Source organism: Alligator mississippiensis, chromosome 2 (genome assembly GCF_030867095.1).
Source record: "Alligator mississippiensis isolate rAllMis1 chromosome 2, rAllMis1, whole genome shotgun sequence".
In the NCBI taxonomy this organism is placed as follows: Eukaryota; Metazoa; Chordata; order Crocodylia; family Alligatoridae; genus Alligator; species Alligator mississippiensis.
In genome coordinates, this window is record NC_081825.1 from 297,044,468 (window position 1) to 297,070,900 (window position 26,433).

Below are 26,433 nucleotides of genomic sequence, written 5' to 3' on the forward strand. Positions count from 1 at the left end.
AGTTTGGGTTAATTTGGCCTGGGACACAGATTTATAATAATAATTAAAAAAGGATCAAACAACAATGGGGGGGGGGGTTGGTGAACAGAGCTCAGGCGCTGCTGCCCGGCCGGGCCCGGCCCGGAGGCCCCGCCCCGCCCCGCCGCGCCCCGCCCCCCGGAACCTCCGTGCGCGGAACCTCGGGGCGCGGCGCCGGGGCCGGGCGGGCGGTGCAGCGGCGGACCGGGCCGGGTCGGGCCGGGAGGGCGGCGGCATGGACGACCAGGGCTGCCCGCGCTGCAAGACCACCAAATACCGCAACCCGTCCCTCAAGCTCATGGTCAATGTGTGCGGGCACACGCTGTGAGTGCGGCGCTGCCCCCGAGCGCGGGGTGGGCCCAGCGCAGGGGCTTCCCTCCTGCGTGCTGCCATCCTTTAGTGTCAGCCTCTCTGTGGGGGCGCGGACAGTTAGTGCCAGGGTGGTTGCTGGTGAATCATTTTGTGCCAGGGTGTTTGTTGGGGGGGGATGTTTTGTGCCAGGGTGTTTGCCGGGGAGGGGTATTTTGTGCCAGGGTGTTTGCTGGGGCATCACTTTGTGCCAGGGTGTTGGGTTGGGGGGGGGCATTTTGTGCCAGGGTGTTTGCTGGTGAATCATTTAGTGCCAGGGTGTTTGTTGAGGGGGACATTTAGTGTCAGGGTGGTTGCTGTTGAATCATTTGGTGCCAGGGTGTTTGTTGGGGGGGCATTTAGTGCCAGGGTGTTTGCTGCAGAAGGGCATTTGGTGCCAGGGTGTTTGTTGGGGAGGGGCATTTGGTGCCAGGGTGTTTGTTGGGGAGGGGCATTTGGTGCCAGGGTGTTTGTTGGGGAGGGGCATTTGGTGCCAGGGTGTTTGTTGGGGAGGGGCATTTAGTGCCAGGGTGGTTGCTGTTGAATCATTTGGTGCCAGGGTGTTTGTTGGGGGGGCATTTAGTGCCAGGGTGTTTGCTGCAGAGGGGCATTTGGTGCCAGGGTGTTTGTTGGGGGGGCATTTAGTGCCAGGATGTTTGTTGGGGAGGGGCATTTGGTGCCAGGGTGTTTGCTGCAGAGGGGCATTTGGTGCCAGGGTGTTTGTTGGGGGGGCATTTAGTGCCAGGATGTTTGTTGGGGAGGGGCATTTGGTGCCAGGGTGTTTGCTGCAGAGGGGCATTTGGTGCCAGGGTGTTTGTTGGGGGGGCATTTAGTGCCAGGATGTTTGTTGGGGAGGGGCATTTGGTGCCAGGGTGTTTGCTGCAGAGGGGCATTTGGTGCCAGGGTGTTTGTTGGGGGGGGCATTTGGTGCCAGGGTGTTTGTTGGGGAGGGGCATTTAGTGCCAGGGTGTTTGTTGAGGGGGACATTTAGTGTCAGGGTGGTTGCTGTTGAATCATTTGGTGCCAGGGTGTTTGTTGGGGGGGCATTTAGTGCCAGGGTGTTTGCTGCAGAGGGGCATTTGGTGCCAGGGTGTTTGTTGGGGGGGCATTTAGTGCCAGGATGTTTGTTGGGGAGGGGCATTTGGTGCCAGGGTGTTTGTTGGGGAGGGGCATTTGGTGCCAGGGTGTTTGTTGGGGAGGGGCATTTGGTGCCAGGGTGTTTGTTGAGGGGGACATTTAGTGTCAGGGTGGTTGCTGTTGAATCATTTGGTGCCAGGGTGTTTGTTGGGGGGGCATTTAGTGCCAGGGTGTTTGTTGGGGAGGGGCATTTGGTGCCAGGGTGTTTGTTGGGGAGGGGCATTTGGTGCCAGGGTGGTTGCTGTTGAATCATTTGGTGCCAGGGTGTTTGTTGGGGGGGCATTTAGTGCCAGGGTGTTTGCTGCAGAGGGGCATTTGGTGCCAGGGTGTTTGTTGGGGGGGCATTTAGTGCCAGGATGTTTGTTGGGGAGGGGCATTTGGTGCCAGGGTGTTTGCTGCAGAGGGGCATTTGGTTCCAGGGTGTTTGTTGGGGAGGGGCATTTAGTGCCAGGGTGTTTGTTGAGGGGGACATTTAGTGTCAGGGTGGTTGCTGTTGAATCATTTGGTGCCAGGGTGTTTGTTGGGGGGGCATTTAGTGCCAGGGTGTTTGCTGCAGAGGGGCATTTGGTGCCAGGGTATTTGTTGGGGGGGCATTTAGTGCCAGGATGTTTGTTGGGGAGGGACATTTGGTGCCAGGGTGTTTGTTGGGGAGGGACATTTGGTGCCAGGGTGTTTGTTGGGGAGGGGCATTTGGTGCCAGGGTGTTTGTTGGGGAGGGGCATTTGGTGCCAGGGTGTTTGTTGGGGAGGGGCATTTAGTGCCAGGGTGTTTGTTGAGGGGGACATTTAGTGTCAGGGTGGTTGCTGTTGAATCATTTGGTGCCAGGGTGTTTGTTGGGGGGGCATTTGGTGCCAGGGTGTTTGTTGGGGAGGGGCATTTGGTGCCAGGGTGTTTGTTGGGGAGGGGCATTTGGTGCCAGGGTGGTTGCTGTTGAATCATTTGGTGCCAGGGTGTTTGTTGGGGGGGCATTTAGTGCCAGGGTGTTTGCTGCAGAGGGGCATTTGGTGCCAGGGTGTTTGTTGGGGGGGCATTTAGTGCCAGGATGTTTGTTGGGGAGGGGCATTTAGTGCCAGGGTGTTTGCTGCAGAGGGGCATTTGGTGCCAGGGTGTTTGTTGGGGGGGCATTTGGTGCCAGGGTGTTTGTTGGGGAGGGGCATTTGGTGCCAGGGTGTTTGTTGGGGAGGGGCATTTGGTGCCAGGGTGTTTGTTGGGGAGGGGCATTTAGTGCCAGGGTGTTTGTTGAGGGGGACATTTAGTGTCAGGGTGGTTGCTGTTGAATCATTTGGTGCCAGGGTGTTTGTTGTGGGGGCATTTAGTGCCAAGATGTTTGTTGGGGAGGGGCATTTGGTGCCAGGGTGTTTGCTGCAGAGGGGCATTTGGTGTCAGGGTGTTTGTTGGGGAGGGGCATTTAGTGCCAGGGTGTTTGTTGAGGGGAACATTTAGTGTCAGGGTGGTTGCTGTTGAATCATTTGGTGCCAGGGTTTTTGTTGGGGGGGCATTTGGTGCCAGGGTGTTTGCTGGGGGGGGGGCATTTTGTGCCAGAGTGTTTGCTTCAGAGGGGCATTTGGTGCCAGGGTGTTTGCTGGGGGGGGGGGGGGGCATTTTGTGCCAGAGTGTTTGCTTCAGAGGGGCATTTGGTGCCAGGGTGTTTGTTGGGGGGGGAGGGGGCATTTAGTGCCAGGGTGTTTGCTGGTGAATCATTTAGTGCCAGGGTGTTTGCTGGGGAGGGGCATTTAGTGCCAGGGTGTTTGCTGGGGGGGGGACATTTTGTGCCAGGGTGTTTTCTGGTGAATCATTTTGTGCCAGTGTATTTGCTAGGGAGGGGTATTTTGTGCCAGGGTGTTTGCTGGGGCATCACTTTGTGCCAGGCTGTTGGGTTGGGGGTGGACATTTTGTGCCAGGGTGGTTGCTGGTGAATCATTTTGTGCCAGGGTGTTTGCTTGAGGGGGGGGGAGGGTTTGGGGGGCATTTCTTGTGCACGGGGTGGTGTTTCGGGCCATCCTGCACGGGACTGGGAAAGGCTGAAAGAGTTTGGGTTGCAGGGGCTTGATTGTAGCCTTCTGATGCCTGAAGAGCGATGACAGAGAGGATGGAGACGGGTTTTTCTCCGTGACTGGAGGAGACGGGGCGAGGAGCGATGGACCCAAGTTGCAGCAGGAGAAGTTGAGGTTGGAAAGCAGGGGATGTTCCTGACTCTGAGGGTGGTCAGGCATTGGTGCAGGCTGCCAAGAGAAGCCGTGCAATTGCTGTGCTTGGAAGATTTCAAGAGCAGGATCCCATCCAGAGCCGCTTCCTGATGAGCTGGGGAAAAAGAAAGTTTAGAAAAAAAAAAAGCATTTCCTATTCTTTACAGCATCAGTCAGGTTTGGTTTTGTTCCCTCTCCCCCTCCTGAGGCTTTTTATGTGGCAGTTTGATTGTTTTAAAGAATCTGTAGCTAACTTAAAGCTTCATCACATGCGTTGCCCTGAATAAGGAAAACATGCTGTGTTGGCAGAAGTTTGGCTGGGAAATTAAAATATACATGAATGAAAATCCTGTTCTGGACTTGTGCAGAATGAGATGCTGCAGCAAACACCCTGACACAGCTGTAATGCACTTGGTTATTGCTTGCAGATCTCAGATGTGGTATTTTTTCTATACTGCTTCTGTAAAAGCACGAATGAGTGTGGAATGCATTAATTGTTTTGCATTCAGTGATGTTAGATGCACATATGTAGTTTTTTAAAACAATGCACCAGTTTATTTTCTTCAGTCAAAAAGAACAAGTGACCAGTCTCTGCTAATAAGGATTTGTACAGATATAAACAGTATAAGCTTCGTTCGGCAATGCTGGGGAACACTTACCCAACCAAATAAATGCCATGCTGTTAACACGAGGTAAAGGTCACAGAACTGGTCTTTCTGTAATCACCATGGCAAATCTTTAACTAAATATGATATCCCTCCCTATAGCAGAGTATATGTATACACCACTGCACACCTCCAATAAAGGCCCGGGTAAATGCTTGAGCTTTGAAGGGTACTTCAGACCAGTTTGCGCGTACCTGTACGACCATATCTAGAGACTGTTAGTGGGAATGCATCTGTTGACCTCAGCTGTCCTGAAAGCTCTCAGAATAAGACAGGCAGACAAGGTCCTTTGAGTAAATCTGATATCTTTTATCAGACCAACTCAAATAGTTGGAAAAAAATGTGCATTCCCAGGTAGTTGAAACCCAAACCAAGGAAAACTCCTATTTATAACTGCTGTCAAAGAATGCCAAAATCCCTGTTGCAACGATTCTCAGATCGTGTTTGGATGAAAGGTGATGAACTGGGGAGTCTCAAGTGTCCTTGGGTAATCATGGTATCAAGAGAGCGTGCTAGATTTGGGCAGTGGGAAGTGGGCCCAGATCCACAAACCTTAGGTACTGAACGCCCATGGATTTCAATGGGGCTTAGGTACCAAAGTCTTTGAGGTTCTGGGCCATAGCAATTTCTGCTTTTGGAAAATGCTGTTTTTGCTTCTGTCTGTAGCCTCTCTGGGTTTAGGATATTGCTGCTCTGCTCCTTGCTTTGATTAGGATTTATTTTTTTCCAGAAGAATGCTAGCTATAGGCACTAAAGTTGTGGTGAAGCTGTAGGAGGAAAGGGAGGTCTGCTTTTTACTTTCACTTGCTGCTGATCCACCAAACAGCTGGAGGGGAAAAGAGACACAGACCTCATCTACAGCAAGTTTTGGAAGGTGCATACTAGTTAACAGATCAGCAGCCTAGTGTAGACAAAGGTGGTATGCCCAGAATACACATGCTTTCCATATCTTATAGCTATGGAAGGGAAGCTCCCTTTCTATAGGACATGGGCAGGGAGCACGGGGCAGAAAGCAGAGGGTAGCAGCTTCGGTGATCATGCACCCCCTGCTTAAAGCCTTCAAGGCTGTACAGGTTCCTTGTCACTTCCAGAACAAGCCAGCACATTTTAGTTTGACACTTCTCTGCAACACTTCCCTGCTTTAAAACATACAAGCCAAGGAGTAAAGTGAAAGTCACTTTGGATTTCTGATATCTATCTGAACTTTCCTGGCTGTTGTTGTGATTGTGGACTTCTTATGTTAACAGTATACACAGCTGGCTTTTTTTCTTTCTTAGTGTCCAGTCATTTAATGTTGCTCGTCTATTATCAAGTCTACGTTATAATCCTCTTTTGAGGGGTTAATCATTTAGTACGGGGTGGCCAACCCATGGCACATGTGCCACAAATGGGATAGGCAGCCTCTGAGTGTGGTATGTGGCAGATCAGGAAGGCTATGGGTATCACAGGTAAGGCAGGGAGCAGAAAGAAGAGCAACAGGTCAGGCAGGGAGCACCAGGCATGGAGCAGAAAGCAGAGCAGCAGATTGGGCTTAATTTGAGGCATACTTGTCAAAAAGATTGCCCCCCACTGATTTAGTAGTTTCAAATGCTATCCAAGTAAAACTTGGTCTAGAAGTTGGAGGTCCAGGTGTCAGCTTTGACACTGAGGCTGCTGATCTGATCATGAGAGTAGGGGAGAAAGGAAGTAATTAAACACAATTTATAGTAACACAGTTAAGGAAGTTCTGAATTAAGCTTGTCTACTGCTCTTTGACCCTCTTGTGCAATGTCATTACATCCTGCATGGCTCTATCAGCAGGACTGATAATAGTTCAAATGTCCTGGTCCTCATGCTGTAATTCACTGTGCATGGGTGGGTCTCTGCACTCAGCTCCTTTGAAGTCTGTGGGTGCTCATGGTTTGGGACCCAGGTGGGAAGTACACGGGGCTGAGATACAAGATAAGGGTCAGTCACGTGAGTGTGGGCGAGTCAAGGGGCCTTTACCAAAGTACCCTGCAGGTCAGTCTTCCACTGCAACTTTCTTTGGTGGATCCTAGCCAACCTTTAATGTCATGGGAATGTTTTATTTCCCTTAGTTACAGCTGCTTGACCAGTATCACCAAAAGTGCGATTCAGTGGGGAACTGTATGTATGTTTAGCATTACAGTAAGGTTGAAATAGCCCTTTCCCTTCTAAATCTCTCCCCTCGTGGTATGAGAGAACAAATTGGCAGTTAAAAGCTGCTGTAAGGTAAGACTTAACATGGAAATGCTTAGTCTAATCTAAGCAATTAAAGTCTTTTTAATTTATGTTTAAAAATACGTATAAAAAAAAAAAGGGTGGCCATCTTTTGATTAACAAATGAAATGGCTGGCCTAAAGGGCCTTTGTTTTTTAGGGGGAGACTCAAGCAAGGCTAGAATGAGTGGTTTGAAGTTCTGCACGGTATTAGCTTCTAAGGCTGCTGATAGCTCTGCTTTTCTTTAAATGTTTAGTCTCAGGACTTGCCTTCCAAAGCCCTTGCACGCACGTGACTATTCCTGGTTGCTCGGATGGTTCTTCATGTGGTTTCGAAATGTGCAGAGACTGGATGTGTGCTGGCCAGTGGTGTTTTCATTCACCTAGCTTCATTCGAGACCGTGACTGTTTTTTTTTTTGTTTTTTTTTACTTGGCCTGCGTGGATTTCATTGCTTGCACTGAGTTTTAGTAGGCAGGTTTAAAGTACCCTACTGCTTTACTTACATAAAAAGGAAAGGAAATGCATCCACCAAAAAGTGTATTAAAAGAACATTAAGATTGTTACCGCAAACAGGATTGGGGAAGGAAATTTACTGTTGGCTGTAAAAGGTACCATATGGCCCCGGACAATCAGGCACGAAAGTTGTGTATAGAAAAGGTAATTAATAGCAGGGCTGGTCCAGTCATCCAGCCCCATCACCCCCTGTGTGCAGACCCCCTTTATTTCTTGATTGGAAGGGAAACTGGTTCATACAGGCCCTTCTCTGAAAAGCCAGGCTTCTTGTGACCCCTAGCTCCAAAGAGAGTGGATGCGGAGGTGCCCAGCGTTGAAAAGACCTCTCTGAAGTGCAGGGTCTGTTGTACCAACCTTCTGCTATGCCAACCAGGCTTCTGCCCCATGTTTAATGGGAGGGGGCACCCTTGGGAGAAAGGGCCACAGGCCTAGAGGAACACTCCTCCAGCAGACTAGCAACTTGGTTTCCTGGCTAACAGATCTTATAGGGCACCTTGTGAACTTGTTCTGGTGCTATCAATTTTCCAGTCTTCCCCAGGAGACTCCTTGCAACATGGTTGGGATCTTTATTAGAGGCTTAAATTATTTTTCCTTTTTTTTTTTTTTGCCCCGAGGGAAGTGGGTTAATTTTTCTCTCTCCCTCTGTTGATATGGCTCTGAAATGGAGACGGCGGCATAACAAGTCATTTATACTTTTCAAGACCTCACTTCTCCTCACTTGGGGAGGCATCTGCTCATAAAGGTCTCCCGTGGGGACTCTGTAGTCTCCCTTGCACCCTTTTATATTTACTTCCCAGGATTCATTAGGGGGTAAGTGCATCCAATGAAGCTTCTCTAATTGCTGTCCTAATAGGCTCAAAACTGATGGAGCAGAGGGTTATTATTATTATTATTTTTTTTAAGTGAAAAGGGTTTGTGCCATTCTGCAAGGGCCAGATCCACCACTGCTGGTTTCAGTGCCGTAGGTAAGTGGTTCTTGACTTTGGCAGGCTCAAGGCATCCCTCAGAAAATAGCAGCTCTTGGCTTTCACGTGTGTTTTTATTGTGGAAAAGAGCTCAGAAAGCCTACAGCAGGTCAGGATGATTTTGACACTGTAGTTTCCTGTTGAAATCCTGGGTTTATCTTGTGAATCATGTGTAGCTGTTTGCACATCTAGTTGTGCTAATGCTGTAGTATCCCCCGTAAACTGTTACTGCCTCCTATCCGGAAATCTTTATTTTTTTAGGATTTATCCCAGGACAGTGGACATGAACATCTGTCCGGCTGCCTTTTGTCTAGGGATAAAATGGTTTATCCTGGGATAAAGGCAATGTCTGTTTGTAGGCATCGTGTCCTTGTGATTGTGGTATGTAGGAGGGTTTGAGAGGACAGATTTTAGGACTCTTTGCATAAATGGTTGCTTGCAAATGCAGGGGACTGAACACAGTGGCCTGAGAGGCCCCTTCAGTGCTGTGTTCCTCCCTCATGTTGGGCATGCATCATTGCCAGATGCTCCTGAAAAATCAGCCCAGGACTCTTGTTTCATACCCACCGTGGAGTCAGTGTAATAATTCTGCGTATGTGGGAGACAGAAGAAAATCTAGGTCTTTCAAGAGAGATTTGTTTGCTCCAGAGTGCCTATAAGAGTTAAAAACAAAGTTAGTTAATAAAGAAAAAAATGCGTCTCAACCTATGCAGAAGGAAATTTTAGAATTCAAAGAATTTATACCGTGCCTTCAGAGTGTTTTTAATTCTGTGTTTGTCTGCGTTTCTTATCTCGGTGCGTGTGTTACTGGTAGTCTGGTGGTGGTGGTATTGCATGTGGGACTTCGGGAGGATTGGACAGGTAAAGTTTGAAGAAATCGAGTTCAGCTCTTTCACAGTTGAATGACAGCCTCTTGGGAGGCTGTCTTTCTGAAGCAGGGGTGGGCAATTATTTTGGCTGGAGAACCGCTTAACGAGTTTTGGTCAGCTGTCGAGGGCTGCAAGGGTAGCTCCGCCCCTTGATGGATGCCCTACCCCTTGGTCGCCCTCTTGGGACTAGAAGTCCCACCTCTAACCCCTGACCTTTGCCACCGGAAGTCCCTCCCTTTGCCCTGGGCGTGCTCCTTTTGGGAGGGAGGGTGCTGCCGTCTTGAAACTGGAAAAAAACCCCAAATCCTATTCCAAAAAATAAAAATAAGTAAATATTTTAAATTTTATTTAAAAATATTTTTGTCCTGGTTTATGTGCATTTGCATAATGTATCTAGAGGCAATTGCATAATAGCTCAGAATATAGTCCTACTCTTGTATACTGTGTGTGGGGGCATGAGGGCGTGTGTGGGGCATGTGGGGTTGGGGAGCGGGAGGGGTGTGGGGAGGTGGGTGTGGGGTATGTGGTTGGATTGGAGGGTGTGGGGTTATGTGTGGGAGGGTATGGGTGTGTTTGGGGGAAGGGTCGGGGGTGTGTGGAGGGGCAGGTCCTCAGAATCCCTGAAGTGTGCCAGTCCCTAGAGCTGAGTGTAGTGGTAGTGAGACAGGCCAGCCCACCTGGCCCCATAGCATTCAGCTGCCTGTGCTCCCACCCTAGTCCCCGCGGGGCTGCAGGTGGTGGCAGCGTGCAGGGCCAGCCCCACTGAGCACTGTGTGATAAAGCCGGCGGTATAGGTCATGGGGCTCGGCAGGGAGAGGGGCGGAGGCCACCCAGCTTCTTCGTGCGGAGCTCCCTGCTGTTTCCCATCACCTGTGGGTAGCAGTGAGTAGGGCCAGGCCTCCAGCTCCATTGCGCGGGGCTCTCCCCAGAGGTGCACAGCTCAGGTGGACTGCATGTGAGCCTTGCACGATGGACCTACCTACCACACTTCCACCCCCCAACACCGCTGCCACTTCCCTGCCGCCACTGCTGGTCTTCCCCCTCTGCTTCCCTACTTTTGCCTCCCATGTGCCCACCTACCATTGCTGCCGCCGTTTTCTACCCACCGCCACTTCCCATCCCTGCACTGCTCCAGCTTCAGCCTGCCCTGGCCAGCACCACGTGGTTCCCAGCATGGAGGCTGTGTATTGGTAGGCAAGGAGAATGGGACTGGGATGAGGGGCTCAGGGTAGGCAGGGTGAAGGACGTAGGACTGGTATTGATGGGAGGGGGAAGAAAGGGTCAGACTTGGAGGAAATGCTGTTACCAGCAGTGTACTACTCCTCCTTCCGCAGCTGGGATGGACTTAGGGTGCCTGCACACGAGTGTGGATACTGCTCTGATGTGCTGTACTTACAGTGTGTCAGAGCAGATTTGATTAATTGAGTCTGATGGAGTGTGCTAATTAGTGTGCTCCAGCCAGCCTCTGTCTCGTGCATCAGCGTCCTTGCGCTTTAAAATAGCGGCAGGGGTGCTTTAACTAAAGCTTGTTTGAGCTTGAGATAAAACATCCCCACTGCCATTTTGAAGCGTAGGGACACTGATGCATGAGAAACTCTGGGGACTTTAATTAGAGCAGCTCTTGAAGCCGCTCTAATTAAAGTGCCCCCCCCACCCCCCATCCCTGGAGCACGTGTAAAAACACCCTTGCAGTCTTGAGCCTGTGCAGTGGAAGTGCTGCATGGTGTTGATCAAGTTACTTCAACTAAGTTAGTGGCTACTTGTGGGAGGGTTCATTCTTGGAGTACCTAACCTGAGACCCTTGGTGTAACAGCTTTCATAAATGCAACTGAGGTCAATGGGAGAAACACTTTGAAGTTAGGAAACTCTGTATAATACAAAGTACACCAACATCCTGCGCACCCTCCCTTCGGTTGGGTACTCAAAAATGCTTCTTGCTATAGCTCTTAATCTCCATCTTCAAGAAACGGTATAGGGGGAGCGATTAATATTTGGGAGACGCCTAGATACTGAAGTAACAAACCATAGAAAAGCTGCTGATGAATTAATAACGGTGTATTCTCCGCAGGGTTGGAATAATGCCCTAGAAATGAGGCAAGGGGCCCACATTGAACAACCAAGGAAAAATGATACCACATATATGCTCCTTAGTGGAGCAACATCCATCCTATCCACTGAGTCCTGTGGAGGGGAAAAAAAGTTTACATAATTAAAGATTTGATCCTTATGTATTCACACAAATGAGCTGAACTCGGGTTGCTCAGGCCACCCGAATTATATAACACTTCCTATCTCAGGAACATTTCACGTAGTTGCTTTTAACACCAGTCTCTGTGCGCACCTTACACAGGTGTAAGGAGGAGGTAATTATTTGACAGGATTTTAATTGCAGTAGGGTCCTGTTTAAATGGGAAGTCCGGTGTTTTCTGTAACAGGTCTGTTTGCTTTTTTTGGTTTCTTGATTTAAAAAAAAAAAAAAAAGCAGTTCTACTTTGATTATCTTGGCTAGAAAACTTCATGCTCTGATTATAGTTTTTCTTTTGGTGCTGTAGAAGCTGACTCCATTGCGTGTGTTCACTGTGTGCACTTGTATTTCCTTTTTCATTTCATTTTGTATTTTTCCATTATGTTGTATTTGCTACTTTGGTCAATTCAAAGCCCACTGAGTTGATTGTTAACAGAGTCTGCAGTTTCTGCAAGGGAACAACTTTGAAGATCGGTTGTAACTTTGTAGTAATCCCTTGTTATTTTTCCTACTTGACATTTCATATTATAGTCCATTATAAAGGGCAAACACATTTTGAAAAGAATAGCTTTTAGACATAATGGACCACTGTTATTCCTGCTGTGAGCTCCAGTTGGTCCAATAAGTTTGTTAAAATCCAGATACCTTTATAAAAGAAGAGTGGGGAAAAAATGCCAAATTGATTGGAAAAATAGAGTTCTAACCCCCAACGCCCCACATATAGAGAGCCTGCTATATCATTGAAAATTTAATGAGGCTTTCATCAATATGGTGCAGTGCCTCTGCATTCTCTGAAATATATTCATATTTAATGAGCCTTCATTCTAATTTCAGGTAACAGGAACAACTGGATATTACCATCATTCTGATTTATTTGCAAACAGTATTTCCCATTGTCATGTGAAACGTGAAATTCTTAAACCGTTTGAATCTGAAGTCTTGTTTCCTCCTCGTTGAGATGCATAACTCATCTAGTGCTTAACAATTTAGTCATCAAGCAGCTGGTGCTTCTGAGGCTAAACATTTTTAACTAATGTTATCTGGCCTTAGAAATGTCTAAAAATCAGCCTTGGAGATTCTCTTGGGAAACCAGCACCTATGTTTTTAAAGCAGTGAGATATTTTGCTTGAGTAAGGATCAGAAAATTTGGCCCTAAATTATTTGAATGTCAAAGATCTGACCCATTATAATAAATACACTGAAGTATTACTGGTTTACCTATGGTGTAGGTTTTTTTTAAAGTTTATTTGTTAGATAATGATTGCTACATACTATGTGGGGAGGTTGGGGGAAGGAAGGAAACAGCGCTGCAGAAATTTAAATAAACTTATGTTATAGTTGATTACAGGCAATAGAAAAGATCTAGAGACTGAAAATATCCTGTTGAAAATGAAGCAAACTCTGAGTAAAGAGATCTGCCTAGTTTTGACTAATATTGTAGCTCCGGGCATGCATATCTCATTTAGAAAGCTAAAAAAAATGCATTGGGACTGATTTTGCTTAGGAGCCTTGAGATTTGTCATGATGTTGTAAAAGTAGAGATTTTTGTTTAGTACATTTTTTGGATTAAAAACATCTGAAAGTATCACCTTTTCGTGGTAATGATTTTTTATTTTATTTTAATTAAAATACAATAGTTTGGCCATGTGAAAATATATCATTATTTTATCTGCATTATTTAGTTTATGATCCTCTTATTGTTTCTCATAATCATAATTGGCATGTGTCCATTAATATTTAATTTGTGTTTTAGAGGTTAATTGCAAAGAGAGGCCTATATAATGTGATGCATTGAATGGAGGCACATAAAATTTAATAACCAGAAACATTCTCCAGCACACCTACAGCCTGTGTAACTATCCATGGGTCACTTTGGGAGACGGTGTCTGGTTTTGTCTTCTCAGAGGTACGTATCTGTGTCGTCCCTCCATTTGGAGTAGATTTAAAACAAAATAAAAACTCTTTTTGTACATGAATTTCAGTTCTAAGAGGGATGTGAATTTCCAGGGCATGTGCTACCTTGAAAGTCATTTGAGAGTTAAAACTATTTTCTTGCCACTGAGTTTTCTCCATGTAATTGTACCGGCAAAGTCAGTCAAACGATTTTTCATACTTTTTTACATTACATGTCCTTCAAAGGTTTTCACTAAGACATATAAGAGGCTGTATACGGTAGCTGGGCAGAGCAGTGAACTGAATCCATGTGTTCATGGGGTGTTGCATGTTGTTTTTCTGCTGTTTCACATAAAACCTGCCAGGCTAAGCTCTGGCGTTGACACTCCTGAGGCTTTCCTAGATGATTACCGAGGTTTTGAAATAGTGCTCACTCCCTGTTCCTTTAAGTAAGAGCACTGATGCGGGGCATGGGTTGCAACTCTGTAAAGAGAAACCTCCGTCCGACCATTGCCAGTGCCAGCTTCCTTAACGCTGTCCCACTAACGTGCCTAAGCTTGTCGTGAAGGCAGCAGGGTGAGTGTCTGGGCTGTAACTGGAGGAGTAACAGCACAGAACTTGCAGCCTCGGGGGATGTGGGGCCTGATTTGATCCTTACGTCACCGTTGTGATGTTCTGGCCTTTGGAGGCTGGCGTTACGGGCTTGTTCCTAGCTGCTATCGGATGCAGCAATGCCCTGAATCTGTGCAGTGCAGCCCTGCTCCTGATGAGCTACCCCCATCCTCTGGCACGGAGGATTGCCTTTAGGAGCTTTCCTTGGGATGGAGCCAGAGCGCCTCCCCCACCCAAGGGCCCCTTTGCTCTGCCCTTTTTGCCTGACACAAAGGGTCTGGAATAGGCATCCAGCATCTCTAGTGATGAGCAAGGTAATTCAGTTTGTGGCCAGTCAGCCCTAGGTACCCTGTAGCAATGGCCAGTATATACCAAATATGCATTACTGAGAGTTAGTTAGGCAGAGGCAGGGAAGGGTGACACCTTAGATTATCTGGTTCAGAGAGGGATTAGTTTTTGTAGGCAACAGCCTACATCTGCTCAAGTGCACTGTTGCCTATGAAAACTTATACCTCCCTGAACCAGTTAGTCTCCAAGGTGCCAAATAAGCATTAGTAATGCTTTAGCTTCTCTTATTCCTTGAAGCGTCAGAACAGCTGAGCCTCCCTAAGCCTGATGAAGGGCGGTTGCGCCCGAAAGCTTGCAAAAAACTTTTTTCCGACTACGCAGTTGGTCTAATAAAAGATATCGCATCTCAAAGACCCTCACCTGCCATTAGTAGTGGAGACTCTCACACGGTGTGAAATGCACTTACCTGAGCCTTCTGCCCTTCTTGAGATAGCGGGTTTAAAAAAATAGGTATCCCTGTTTTTTTTCTTGTTTCCCAAACTGTTTTTTGGGAGCATAGAGTGGAACAAATGAATGAATTGTGCATGGAGGGAGAGCATTGTTTTCACAAAGGCTCAGGTCTCAGTTCTGCAAACAACCAGAATAACTTCTTTGGGGAGTCTGCCCCAGAGGGGTCAAAGGGATGCTCTGTGTGAATGTTTGCAGGATCAGACCCTTTTTTTTTAAAAACACACATGGGTTGTTGTAATGATGTTTCTGTCCAAGTTGCTTGGTAGAGCTGAGCAGTTTATTTAGGCCAGGCTACTAACTGCAGGCTTGTAGGGGTATATTCTCCCAGTGTGGTTGCTTTTCTCTTTATATTTGGCTTGGCTTACAGCATGAGGTTGAAGATGGCTTAGATGGGGGAGGACTTTTTTTTTTTTTCTTTTTTTTTTCAAGATGTCATCAGTGCCAAGCTCCTAATTAACCGGCTTTCATCTCCTACTGAGCGACGTCAGACCATCTGACCTGGCAACGTTGTACTTGCCGAAAAAGTTGATGCAGGGCTTTCTTTCAGGACATCCTTCTGTTGGTCTCCCGCGCACAAGGAGGGGATGGTTTGCTTTGGCAGGGTTGGAGGGACTTCTTTCCAATTGACTCGGCAGCTGAAGTAAACATCATTTATTTGCACTTCTTAATTGGGGTTCTTTACTTTTTGCAGTGGAAGTCGATTCAGAATATGAAAGCTTGCTTAAAAAGTTTTGCTAACTATTTAAGTTGGTCTAATAAAAAGATATCAGATTCGCCTAAAGAACCTTGTTTGTCTTCCAAATATGAACACTTCCAAGGCAATTTGAATATTTTACCTGTAATCGCTTAGGGGTAAATGTTTTCAGATATAATTAATACATGAAACTACATTAAACTGAAGGCACTTCTTCCAAGGTTAAAACAACGCCAGTTGTATGATTAACTTCTATCGTCTTGATTTTCAAAGCTCTGCTATAGTGGAGGTGTTAACTTATGTGCACGCACACAACCTCCCCCCAGCTTCAGGAATCTCCTAATAACGGAAAGTGTTAAGCAACTCTAAATATAGAAGTTGCTGCTGGCTCTTCCTTTAACATGGACTCTTCTGGTCTAAGTATCTGACATGCTGAAACATGGAATTGAAACTATAAATCGTATTTAAAAATTGTGCTGCAGGGGTTTTCCTTGTTTTGTGAAGAGCTCTTTCAAAAGAGTCTCTTTTGGAGAAGTTTTTGTCCTTCTGATGTGATAGTGAGAACACAAATGACTGATTTTTTTTTTGCACCGGGTGCTGTTCCAGACAACTAATCCATCTCTCACCACTTATCCCAATTAGCAATGAAGTGACCCTACAGTTTTGGCCATGGAGGCAAGAGGGATTCAAATGGACTATAGATAAGAATAGAAGAGATTAAAGGCAAGTATGTGAGGAGGTCTCCTGAGACACTTTCACAATCATGCTCATTCTTGCATCGGCTATTTATTTGCCTAAGCACTCACGGGCTGAGTCACGCACGCTGATATTGCAGGTTGCCAGGTGTCATGATTTGTGTTAGTATAAATTCATGTCCTGTGCCGATTCCACCTGCATGCTGGGTCATAATCAAATGTCTGTGATCCTTACCTCTGCTAGAAGTGAGTTCTTAGTATAGCAGTGATACGTACAACTTGACTGTCCAATGTCCAGCACAGCTTTTTGAGGATTTCATATTTTGTGTTATAAGCCATTTGGATTTGGTTTCCTTGCATCACTAACACCTAGGAAGGATTATGCCTCGGGCCACGATGCACATTCAGGTTCAAACAGTGAAATGGCACCAATGGAAACTGAGTCGCGTGTATGTAGTAGACTTCAGGAGCCAATGGCCTGCATCTCGGAGTGCCCCGTTGCAGAAACTGCTGTTGTGCTCGTAGCATTGCACATTCAGACTGATGGTCTTCGAGTGTAGGGAAAGTGCTTCCCCAGTCCACCCTGTGGGAATCACAGAATGTGGTTTTTTGGTTTATGACTTTTTAAAGCTCGTGGGCATGAATGCAGAGGCTTTATTCTGCCTTTGCATGCATCAACGATCCCCAGGTTTGTTAGACTAAAGGCAGACCTCGGAAGATGCCGGGTCTTAGCTTTCGCTCGTTTTTTTTGGCTATGGAAAAATAGTAGAGCAATGCTTCTGTTGCAAAGAACTCGGAAAGACCACAGCAGGTCAGAGTGTTTTTGATGCTCTGGATTCCTCTTTGAAATCTCTGAGTTTATCTTGTGATTTGTGTGCAGGTGTCTGCGTACCTGACAGTGCTAATATTATGTGACATCCCACGGCCCTCTTAAAAACACCTTATACCATCCTGGTTGAGAATCCGTGGCACTGAGATTGTATATTTGATATTTAGATGTAATTTAACATATATAAGGCTTTTTTTGGCTTAAACTTTGCAAGTACCTTCAGTACACCAAGTCCACTTGGAGAAAACATGACAGAGGGCATCCTTAGCAGTTGATCCTCAGCTCTGGTGCTCCTTCCTCTTGATCTCCACCAGAGCCCAAGCCTGGACATCTTTCAAAAACGTTGCAAGATCTTTCTGTTTAGGCAGGTATTTAGCAACCACAATTTAGGCTGAGATGATATTTAGTGGGTTCCTGCTTCGTTTTGTTTTATTTTTTCAAATTTGTTGGGAATGGCAGCATCTAAATTGCAGAAGTAAACAAATACACAAAGTCTACTGTATTTCCCTGCGAATAAAAGGAACTGCTATGGATTTCTGGAAGCATCGTGGTTGAGAAGAAGGAAAGAACCGTGCTGACAGATGCACAGAGGGGCTTGAACAGGGGGTTGGGCAAGATGACTGCCTGAGGTCCTTGTCTGCCTCTCTGCTCTGTTCTTCAGTGACTGTCCAAGGAGATCTCTAAGATAGGGACATGGGATGGAAAAATTCCCTCCCCCTGCCCCCCAAGGTGTAGTTCAAATCTGTTTATGCTCCTTTTAAGTCAAATTAATTTTCTTGCCTTTTCCCTGTTATCATGCATCTGACTAAAATGCCCTGTACAAAATGTTACTCAACAGGATGAAGTAAATTCTGTGTTAGCGACATTCTTCGCTTTGCCTTCACAAACCTGTCGAAAGCGAGCAAAAGTGTAGAAATGAATTTTTAATGGAAAAAAAAAAAGGGGGGGGTTCATATCAATGGTTAATTCTTGTTTTCATGGCTATGAGGTTAATTTAATGTAATCTGACACGCTGGTAAGAATAATGCTTGCAGATATTAAGGATTATCCCAAACTTAAATCACTCGAGTGTGGGCACTTACAAGGACAATTCCCAGCCCCCCTTTCTTCAAGTTCAGTGAGGGGAATGGAAAAATCCTCTAATTAGCTATGGTTTAAAGAAGCAGACAGAAATCTGAGTTGGGAAGGTGAGAATATGTTGTAACAAAGGGAAAGAGAGAGAACATTTCCCATGCATGGATTAAATCAGTTCTGTATCAACTTCGGGTGCTTGGTCTCATTCACAAAGCGTTGTTAATTATCTTTCTGTGCAATCCTGGGATCGGAGACAGTGAAGTCAGCCGTGATGGCTGTTTGTAATCCTATGGCTCTTAACCTGGCTTCTTCGTCTGCCAGTTTTTCCCTTCTGGACTTGAGTGGACTTAGGGAGGGTCTGTGCAATGAAGTGGTCAGTCACGCGCATGCAGGCTACATTTGTCCCCACCGTTCGGGGAGTCATCTTGCAGCTGTATGATCTGTGATGTGTGCAGGTGGAGAGAAGGACAAGGAAAAGTCATTCTCCAGTTGGCCTGCAGAAAGTACATCGTGTCCCTGCAGTGCTAGTCCTGGGGTCCTTTCAAAGGGTATTGGATGCCGGGCAGGTGAGTCAGCCTTTTGTATCCCGGCCCAGGTGCATTACTTACTTTCAGGATAGCATGCTAGGACACACTCTGGCATTCATCACATTTGCAAATACTCCTCCGGAGTTGACGAAGGCCTTTGTGTTGTAACCGGTTTTCCCTAATGCTCAGGGAGTGACTGACTCTACATTTTCCCCCACATTTCATCATTGGCCTGTGAAATACAAGAAGCATTTCTATAGTGTGACCTTTGTGACGGTGATTTTTTGGGAGCAGCCTCCCCTAACCCTACAACAAGCATCTCAGAGCAACTTTCTAAAAATGAATATGCCTGCTTACGGCTTCAGGGTGCTTGGCGAAGGGCTTTTCATTCCTTTGGGTCATCCAGGCCACTTTTCCCTGTCTCTTAAATTCATCCTTGTTCACTGCTGCCGGTTTAAATATTCGTGCTGTGCAGGAACTGGCGTTTTGCACAGCTCCATGTTGGGACTCTTCCCGTGCTGAGCAGAAAAAATGGAGCTGTAAGACAGTGAACTGGTGATGGAGAGGGAAGAATGTAGCCCTCCAGTTTCGAGGTAGGCCAAGTGCTCAGGCTTTTGCTTAGCAGTCTGTATCTAGCCGACGTCTCTCCTTACTGAAGAATAAAGGCAAGCGAATGTGAAGCTTGCGGCCGCGAGCAAGTGAAAGGTAGGGCTCCCTCAACCTTGCTGTTTCCCAGTGAGACTTTGATACCCACGTGAGATTGGCTTGAAGAGGAGAATATTGAGCCAGCAGTGCATTCATCAAATATAAAAGAGCTAGGTTGGGTAGCTAAATGAGGCATTGAATTGCAGAGAATTAGAAGACCCCACATTCCTTCCTGGTACTTGTAACGTGCACTGTTTTGTTCTCCCTCCTCCCCCCAGCTTTTCCTAAGGATTTGTGTATGGGGGTGCTTTGTGCGTGTGCATAAGCAGAACTCATTTTTTGAGTCAATGAACATTCATCTCAAAGGGGCTGAATTCTGTGGACACCTCGGTAGAAAGCGCATATTACTAATGAAACTGGTGGGACTGATGTTTCTTGAAAGCCCGTGACAGCTTCTGCTGACTTGGGACAGGGCCTTGGCACGCAGCAGTAACTGGGCCCTCGATTTTTATCTAGGAGTGAATGTGCCCAGGAAACAGTGTTTAGTTCAAGTGCACTTTAGTCCATTTTAATCCATCCCGTGTGAAACACAGCATTGTAGCATACCTCTTGGACTCTCGGAGATGGAAAAAATGACTTAATTGCATATTGTCAAAACAAAGCTGTTCTTTAGATATGGTCATTTAATGGACCATTTAGCTTTGCTTGAAACTGGTTTTGCTAAAGCTGCTGAGGGAAAGTCACATGGGTTTATCTTTCAATGACAATTGTTTGCTGTGTAGGTGGGGGTATAATGCAGGTGCTGGTGACAGTTTGAGAGATTTGACTTTGTGCCCAGTATGAGAAATGACTGCCTAGCTAGCAACACCAAAGCACTGCATTATCTTATTAACGTGTTCACCTCTTTATGCAATTAAACCACATTCACTTGAATCCACTTTTACCCTGTAACTTTCCACATTTTTGTTATACTTTATCCTTTTTTGTTTCTGGAAACTTATAAAGCAATTCTCTGTTTGAGATCTTCCTGTCAATTGACAGGTGTAACAGAAGGCTGATTTTTGACATGATCTTTTGGTGACCGAGAGCTATCTTTTGATAAGAGAGAGTGTGAGTTTCAGTATTGTCAAGTCTTCAATGATAAGATATGTGTGAAAGAGTGGTCGACAAGAAATAGTATCTTACTTGGGTGAGGAAGATCATCTCATGTAGTGCATTACATTGGTACGTAGGCAGAGACTTAGGAACCCCACTCGGACTGATTTATCAGTGACCTTTTCTATAGCCCGTAAAACAATGGGAACATGCCCCAATGGAAGAAAGTTCAACTGAGTTACTCTGCAGTCCTAAAAGTACTGCCTGGTGTAGTGGTTGTGCCTTGTGTGTATGTGCAGGGAAGAACTGCAGAAAAGAGGGGGGAGGACCCTCTTGGTCCATATGTCCAGCCCAAGGAGGAACAGGAGTGTCAACTGACCCTATTTCTAGTCTTGCTACCGGCCATTGAATTACTATGGGTCCAGAAGGAGAAAGAGAAGGAGCACTTCTATACCAGCGAGCCAGTTCAGGACAAACCATCAAATCAAGTGACTCTGAGCATGCAAATTTGCTATAGCATATTTAGCTAAATCGTTGTGGGTGGATGCGTGGGATGAAGCTCTTGGTACTATAAATAGAGGTGTGTTTTGGTTTTAAACATTTTGGGAATGCAGTTTGATTTTTCTCGATTTTTAGTGACTAAGTGGAGCATGGCTCTTGCTATAGGACTCTGTTGTCAGACTGGTTAAATTTGTACGTTGGGTGTCACTAAACTTGTTTTTCAGGGTTTTCTAGAGAAAATACTCAGGGTGATGGTGTTTCCTGTCAGAAGGCCAATATACTGCAAATGCAAAAGTTTTCTGTTTGCAGCAGCATTGCGAATTCAGCTCTGAGGCTGATCATAATGGTGTCCCAAGTAAGTCAAATACCTACGTGCACCCGTGTGGGCAGAAGCCTTTTCAGGTTTGTGTCATGGGAAAAGCGATAGTTTTATGTATACGGTGAACAAAGTCTGCAGTTTGTATATCATGCAAATAAACCTGTATTTGTGTCTGCTTTATGAAATAGAGAAGATTACAGTGCTTGTGTGTAATGTTTTCCAGAGCTGGAGGTTGAAGTATAGTGTAATATTGCACACCTTGGCTTATTACGTTGCACGTGTGGTTTTAAGGGTTGGGAACAGTGTGGATTGTCAGTTAGATACAAGTGAAGGAAGTGGGTTTACTTCATGGGGATCTGAGTGCTTTGTGAAGAGCTCTCAAAAATCACTTTATTAACAGAATACATGCATGGCTTTAATTTAGTAGACTGCTAATTATAGGCTTTGGAGGTGAACTGAAGGGCGTTTTACCCCGCAAGGCCAGAGTAGAGTGAGAGACCTCTTGCAATAGTTGATGATACCAGTTATTTTGGAGCAGTGTTCTTTACTCTGCTTTAGGTATTAGCTAGGATCACATCTAGCAGGGGAACCCATGGAAAAGCATTTTGGGGTGTGATTAAGTAGGTAGCTATTGAGCACCCACTAAACCACTGCCTTGATTTTGCACTGGACTCCTGAGCCCCCATGTCTTTTGAATAGTAAAGTTCATTTTGCAGAGTATTTACCATTGCTGTCTTCGAATGTGATCCTTCAGTCCTTGTATGAGTGAGTAATGCTTGTTCACCAGGGTACTTGCAATGACTTCTATTCTACCAGTGTTATGAGGCTGGTCAGATTGGGCCAATTACTTGACAGCTATATGTATTAGCAGTCTAAGATTTTTCCTGTTTTACTTACGGATAGTATGGCAGAGGAAATGGTACTCATTGCACATTAGTAACTTGCTTTTGGCTAAGATTTTCCAAGATGATTAATGACTTCTGCCTGCCCAACTTGAGCCATTTTGAAGGTCCTCCATTTTCCAAGAGTTGAGCATCTGTTCTTCAAGGCTTCTGTCATGGGGAACCCAAAATCACTAGTCTCCTTGGAAAATGTTGGCCTTTCATTTCAGAAGTTGCATCAAGTTTATTGCAGGGTCAAGCTCTAGCCCAGCGGTTCTCAACCTTTTTTGTACCAGGACCCATCTGTAAACATTGATGACCAGTCCTAACCCAGTGCCCCTCAGTCCTGACCTGCTGTCCCCCGCCCCCCAGACTCCAGCCCCCCAGTGTGTGGGGCAGGGGGGTCCCAAGCAGCCCCTCGCAGGTGGGAACTGCCCGCCTGCAAGGGAAAAGCTACCATTTCCTGTGTTTTTCTCCTTTAAAGGAGAATCCATTTTTAAAGTTTGTTGGTCCGTTTTTAAAGTTCGTTTGCAACCCTTTCATATTCTTGCAACCCACTTTTGGGTCACAACCCACGGGTTGAGAAATGCTCTAGCCTGTAAAAATGGGCAGGCTTCTGGGTGCTGTGACATTTTTTTAGAAGAAGAAAACCTGTCGATCCCCATCACACCTGAACTTTTAAACTATTGAAATGCTGCTGAGAAATACCTCTCTTACTTAAGTTTGGTCTAACTTGTCATGCCAGTCTGATTTGAATTCGATATTGTTCCTCTGAAATAAAGGTCCTCCCCCAGGTATCCGTTAAGGTATATCTCCATTCATGAAAGGGCTAAACCCTATGTGGGTGTATTCTTTTGACTAGTCTGCCCTATACCATCTGCTCCCAATCCCATGGCAGGCTGCTAGTTAGTGCCATGCCATCTTTGTGATGTCCTTACTTGTAAGGCCAGCTGCCGTTGTTCTCTGCTTTTCAATTAGTCTTTTTTTTTTTTCTTTCTGGTTCTTGATTAATTTAAAGACTCTCTCTTATTTCATGTGACTTTTTCCTTTTAACTACCTCCCTCTCCAAAATCCTTTATTCATATGGATTTTTGGGTAAGAAATTGTGTAATCTGTCTCTCTCTCCAGCCTAATTTTAGCAAATTTGAACAAAAGGTGTATTTTGTATACCCACAGAATCGTAGAAAATTAGGGTTGGCAGGGACCTCAGGAGGTCACATCTAGTCCAAACCCCTGCTCAAAGCAGGGCCAGCCCCAGCTACATCATCGCAGCCAAACCTTTGTCTAGCCAGATCTTAAAAAACCTCCAAGGATGGAGAGTCCACCACCTCTCTGGGTAACGTGTTCCAGTGCTTTGTTACCCTCCTAGTGAGAGTTTTTCCTAATATCCAACCTAAACTTCCCTTGCTGCAACTTGCTGCAAATAAGCACAGTTCCCTCAGCCTCTCCTTACAAGTCATGTCCTCTAGCCTCCTCACCACTTTCATTGCCCTTCCCTGGACTCTCTCCAATTTGTCCATATCCTTTCTGTAGTGGGTGTCCCAAAACTGGACACAGGACTCCAGATGTGGCCTCGCCAGTGCTGAATAGAGGGGAAGAATCATTTCCCTCGATCTGCTGACAACGCTCCCACTACTTCATCCCAGTATGCTTTTAGGCTTCTTGACAACAAGGGCACACTGCTGGGTCATATTTAGCTTACTGTCCCCTTTCCCCCCAGGCTTTTTTCTGCAGAGCTGCTGCCCAGTCAATCGGCCCCAGCTTGTACTGGTGCATGGGATTGCTCCGTCCTAAGTGCAGGACTTTGCACTTGTCCTTCTTGAACCTCATGAGATTTCTTTTGGTCCATTCCTCCAGTTTGTCTAGGTCACTCTGAATCCTAGCCCTACCCTCCAGTGTATCTGCTACTCCCCCCAGCTTGGTGTCATCTGCAAACTTGCTGAAGGTGCACTCCATCCCATCTTCCAGATCGTTGATGAAGATATTGAACAAAAGTGGGCTTAGGACCGACCCCTGGGGCACTCTGCTTGATACTGGCTGCCAACTAGACTTCAAGCCGTTGATTAGTAGACTGAGCCCTATAATCCAGCCAGTTTTCTATCTACCCTACAGTCCATTCTTCCAGCCCATACTTCTTTAGCTTGCTTGCGAGAATGTTGTAGGAGACTGAAAGTCTTGCTGAAAAGGCTTGCTCAAGTCAAAAAGACATACCAAAAACTAGAACTCTTGATTCCAAAATGATACCTTTTATTAGACCAACTGGAAAATGGCAAGAAAATTGTCCTTTTCTGCAAGCTTTTGGGATCAAAGTCCCTTCGTCAGGCTCTGGGAAAAGTGTAGATGGTACAAGATATTAAAAAGTCCCCATAGGTACGAAATACACTTCATTTTTGCCCAGAGGGAGCTGAAGATGGAAGGTCGTCCCTCTGGGTCCGTGAGAGTGCTGAAGTCAAGGTATATATCATGTCTGCTGCTCTCCCCTCTTCCACTGAGCCAGTTATCTCGTCATAGAAGGCAGTCCATTTGGTCAGGCATGACTTGCCCCTGGTGTATGCATGCTTACTGTTCCTACTCACCTTCTTCTCCAGGTGCTTAGAGGAAGATATCCAAGATATCCTACACAGATATCTCTTTCCATTTTGTAATTGCAGAGAAATGTACTGTTTATGAAAGTGTCTAGCTGGCAGGAAGAAGCAGGAAGGGTAAAAACAGGCTACAAGGAGAAAACATTTCGTTCTTCTTAGACCAACAGGCTATAACATATATACCCTTGTCTCACTTTAAGTATTTGTAAAGTGTCCAAGATAACACTTGCCCCCTGCCCCTCAGGGCTAAGTAGAGGTAATTGCTATTCAAACTGCATATATAAAGGGCTGTGCCACTCCCAGTTTTTGCCTTGGGTAAATCAGCCAGCTCCAATATGACATCTGTTTCTACCCTAAGAGTTAGATAAGGCATGGCTTTAAATTAGTGATGGGCCAGACTCTGATTCTGTTTCTCACTTGGAACAGCACTTAGTGGAATAAGATGCTGTGCAACTTAAGAGGGCCAGAATCTGACCAACAACGTTCCTCTTCTCATTTGTAATTTCTTTTGAGCTTTTGGTGATCTTTTAAAAGGGGGAAGGGTGAGCAAGCCTTCCTGTGCGTAACCTCATCTCTGAAATGCAAATCATAACAGCTCACAGATCTACCTCTCTACTCCAGACCTGTCATTGTATTCCCAAACTAGAATCTTGGCTCATCTTTTGGACTTCTTTGTGCATATCTAGTGCTAGATTAGAGGTGTCAAAGATGCGGCCCAAGGGCTGGATTCAGCTGATGGAGGCCCATGATCCAGCCTGTGGTCTCAGATTGATCCCATGCACTGCATGTGGTATGTGCTGGCCCTGGACCTGTGTGCTACACGTGGTGTGTAGGGCTGATTCAGGGCATATGCAGTGCCTGTGCACACACTCTGGGATTGAGTTGGGCCCACAGACTGTCCCTGCACACCAGAGCCCTGCCCTGTCCCTGCGCACCAGAGCCAGTACACAGGATCAGTCCAGGGCAGGTGCCACATGCAGTGCACATGCCTGGTCCAGCCCTGCACTGGCCCAGGTCTGGGGCTTGCACTGTACCTAGCATGCAGGGATGGTATGTAGGGGTGCACTAATAGCTTTTTGGTCTGATACTGGTGGCCGATTTTATTTTACATTATTTTTTTAAACGAACCATGTTGGTTGATACCAATCCGATTGCCAATATGCAGTGCCACGGCGCGGAAAGTGGCTAACGGCTGATAAGTTTGTTGTGGGGGAAGGAGGGGGGGGCAGATCGAAGTCCTTGTGGTGAAGGAGTGGGGCTGGGGCTGGGGCAGGTGCTGCCCAGCCGCGGTGGGGTGGGGTACAGGATGGAGCCACGAGCAGCTCATGGAGGGGGGCATGGGGAGAGGGGATCGGCTCCTGCCACTGCGTGTAGTGTACCCCAGGAGGGCATGGGGAACATGTGCTCCCGGATCTGTGCATGGGACAGGGCGGGCTGTACTTGGAGCAGGTGGCGGCGGTGCTGGGGGAGGTTATGGAGGGGGGCTGCAGCCCCCCTAAAATTTGCTGTAGCGCCCCCCCCTACTCTCCCTTCCCAGTGCTGCTGCCCACCCCAAGCACAGCTTGGCCCAGCCCTTGCTGGGAAGAGCCCAATGCCACCTCGGTCCCAGCCCGCAGCGGCAGCCAGCCCTTGCCCCATGCAGATCTGGGGGCACATGCCCCCCATGTCATCCTGGGGTGCACGCAGCGGTGGGAGCTGCCCCCCTCCCTCCCTCCGTGCACCCCCTGGACAAGCTGCTTGCGACTCCATCCTGCACCCCACCTTGTCTGTGCAGTGCCTGCCTCTGCCCCAGCCCCACTCATCCCACACAATGGGGGCCTCAGTATGCCCCCCCATGCCCCTTCCCTCTCCCCACCCCTTCACTCACAACAGACTTACCAGCCGGACCTGGCTGCGCTCCTAGCTGCCTGTGTGCTGCACTGCAGCTGCGCGCATACACGGGGCTTTTATCGGCCATATTATTGGCCACGTCAGCCAGAAAAAGCCAGTTGCTGATGCAGTCAATTTTCTTTATATCGGTGCCAATATGGGACCAATGTATCGCTGCACCTTTAATGGCGCAGGGTGTATGCTGCACCAAGCAGACCAGCCTGCATGTTGCCTCCAGTGCAAGGGCAC

General features: G+C 46.7%; 1 protein-coding gene across 1 annotated transcript in view; it reads left to right on the top strand.

The window, feature by feature from the left end:
• Positions 1–207: 207 nt before the first annotated feature.
• Positions 208–26,433, top strand: part of MNAT1 (MNAT1 component of CDK activating kinase) — a 157,341-nt gene continuing 131,115 nt past the window's right edge. The window contains exon 1 of the mRNA XM_014595150.3: positions 208–342. Coding sequence (XP_014450636.1) covers positions 254–342 — 89 coding nt within the window. The 5' untranslated portion in view covers positions 208–253. The remainder of the gene's footprint in view (positions 343–26,433) is intronic.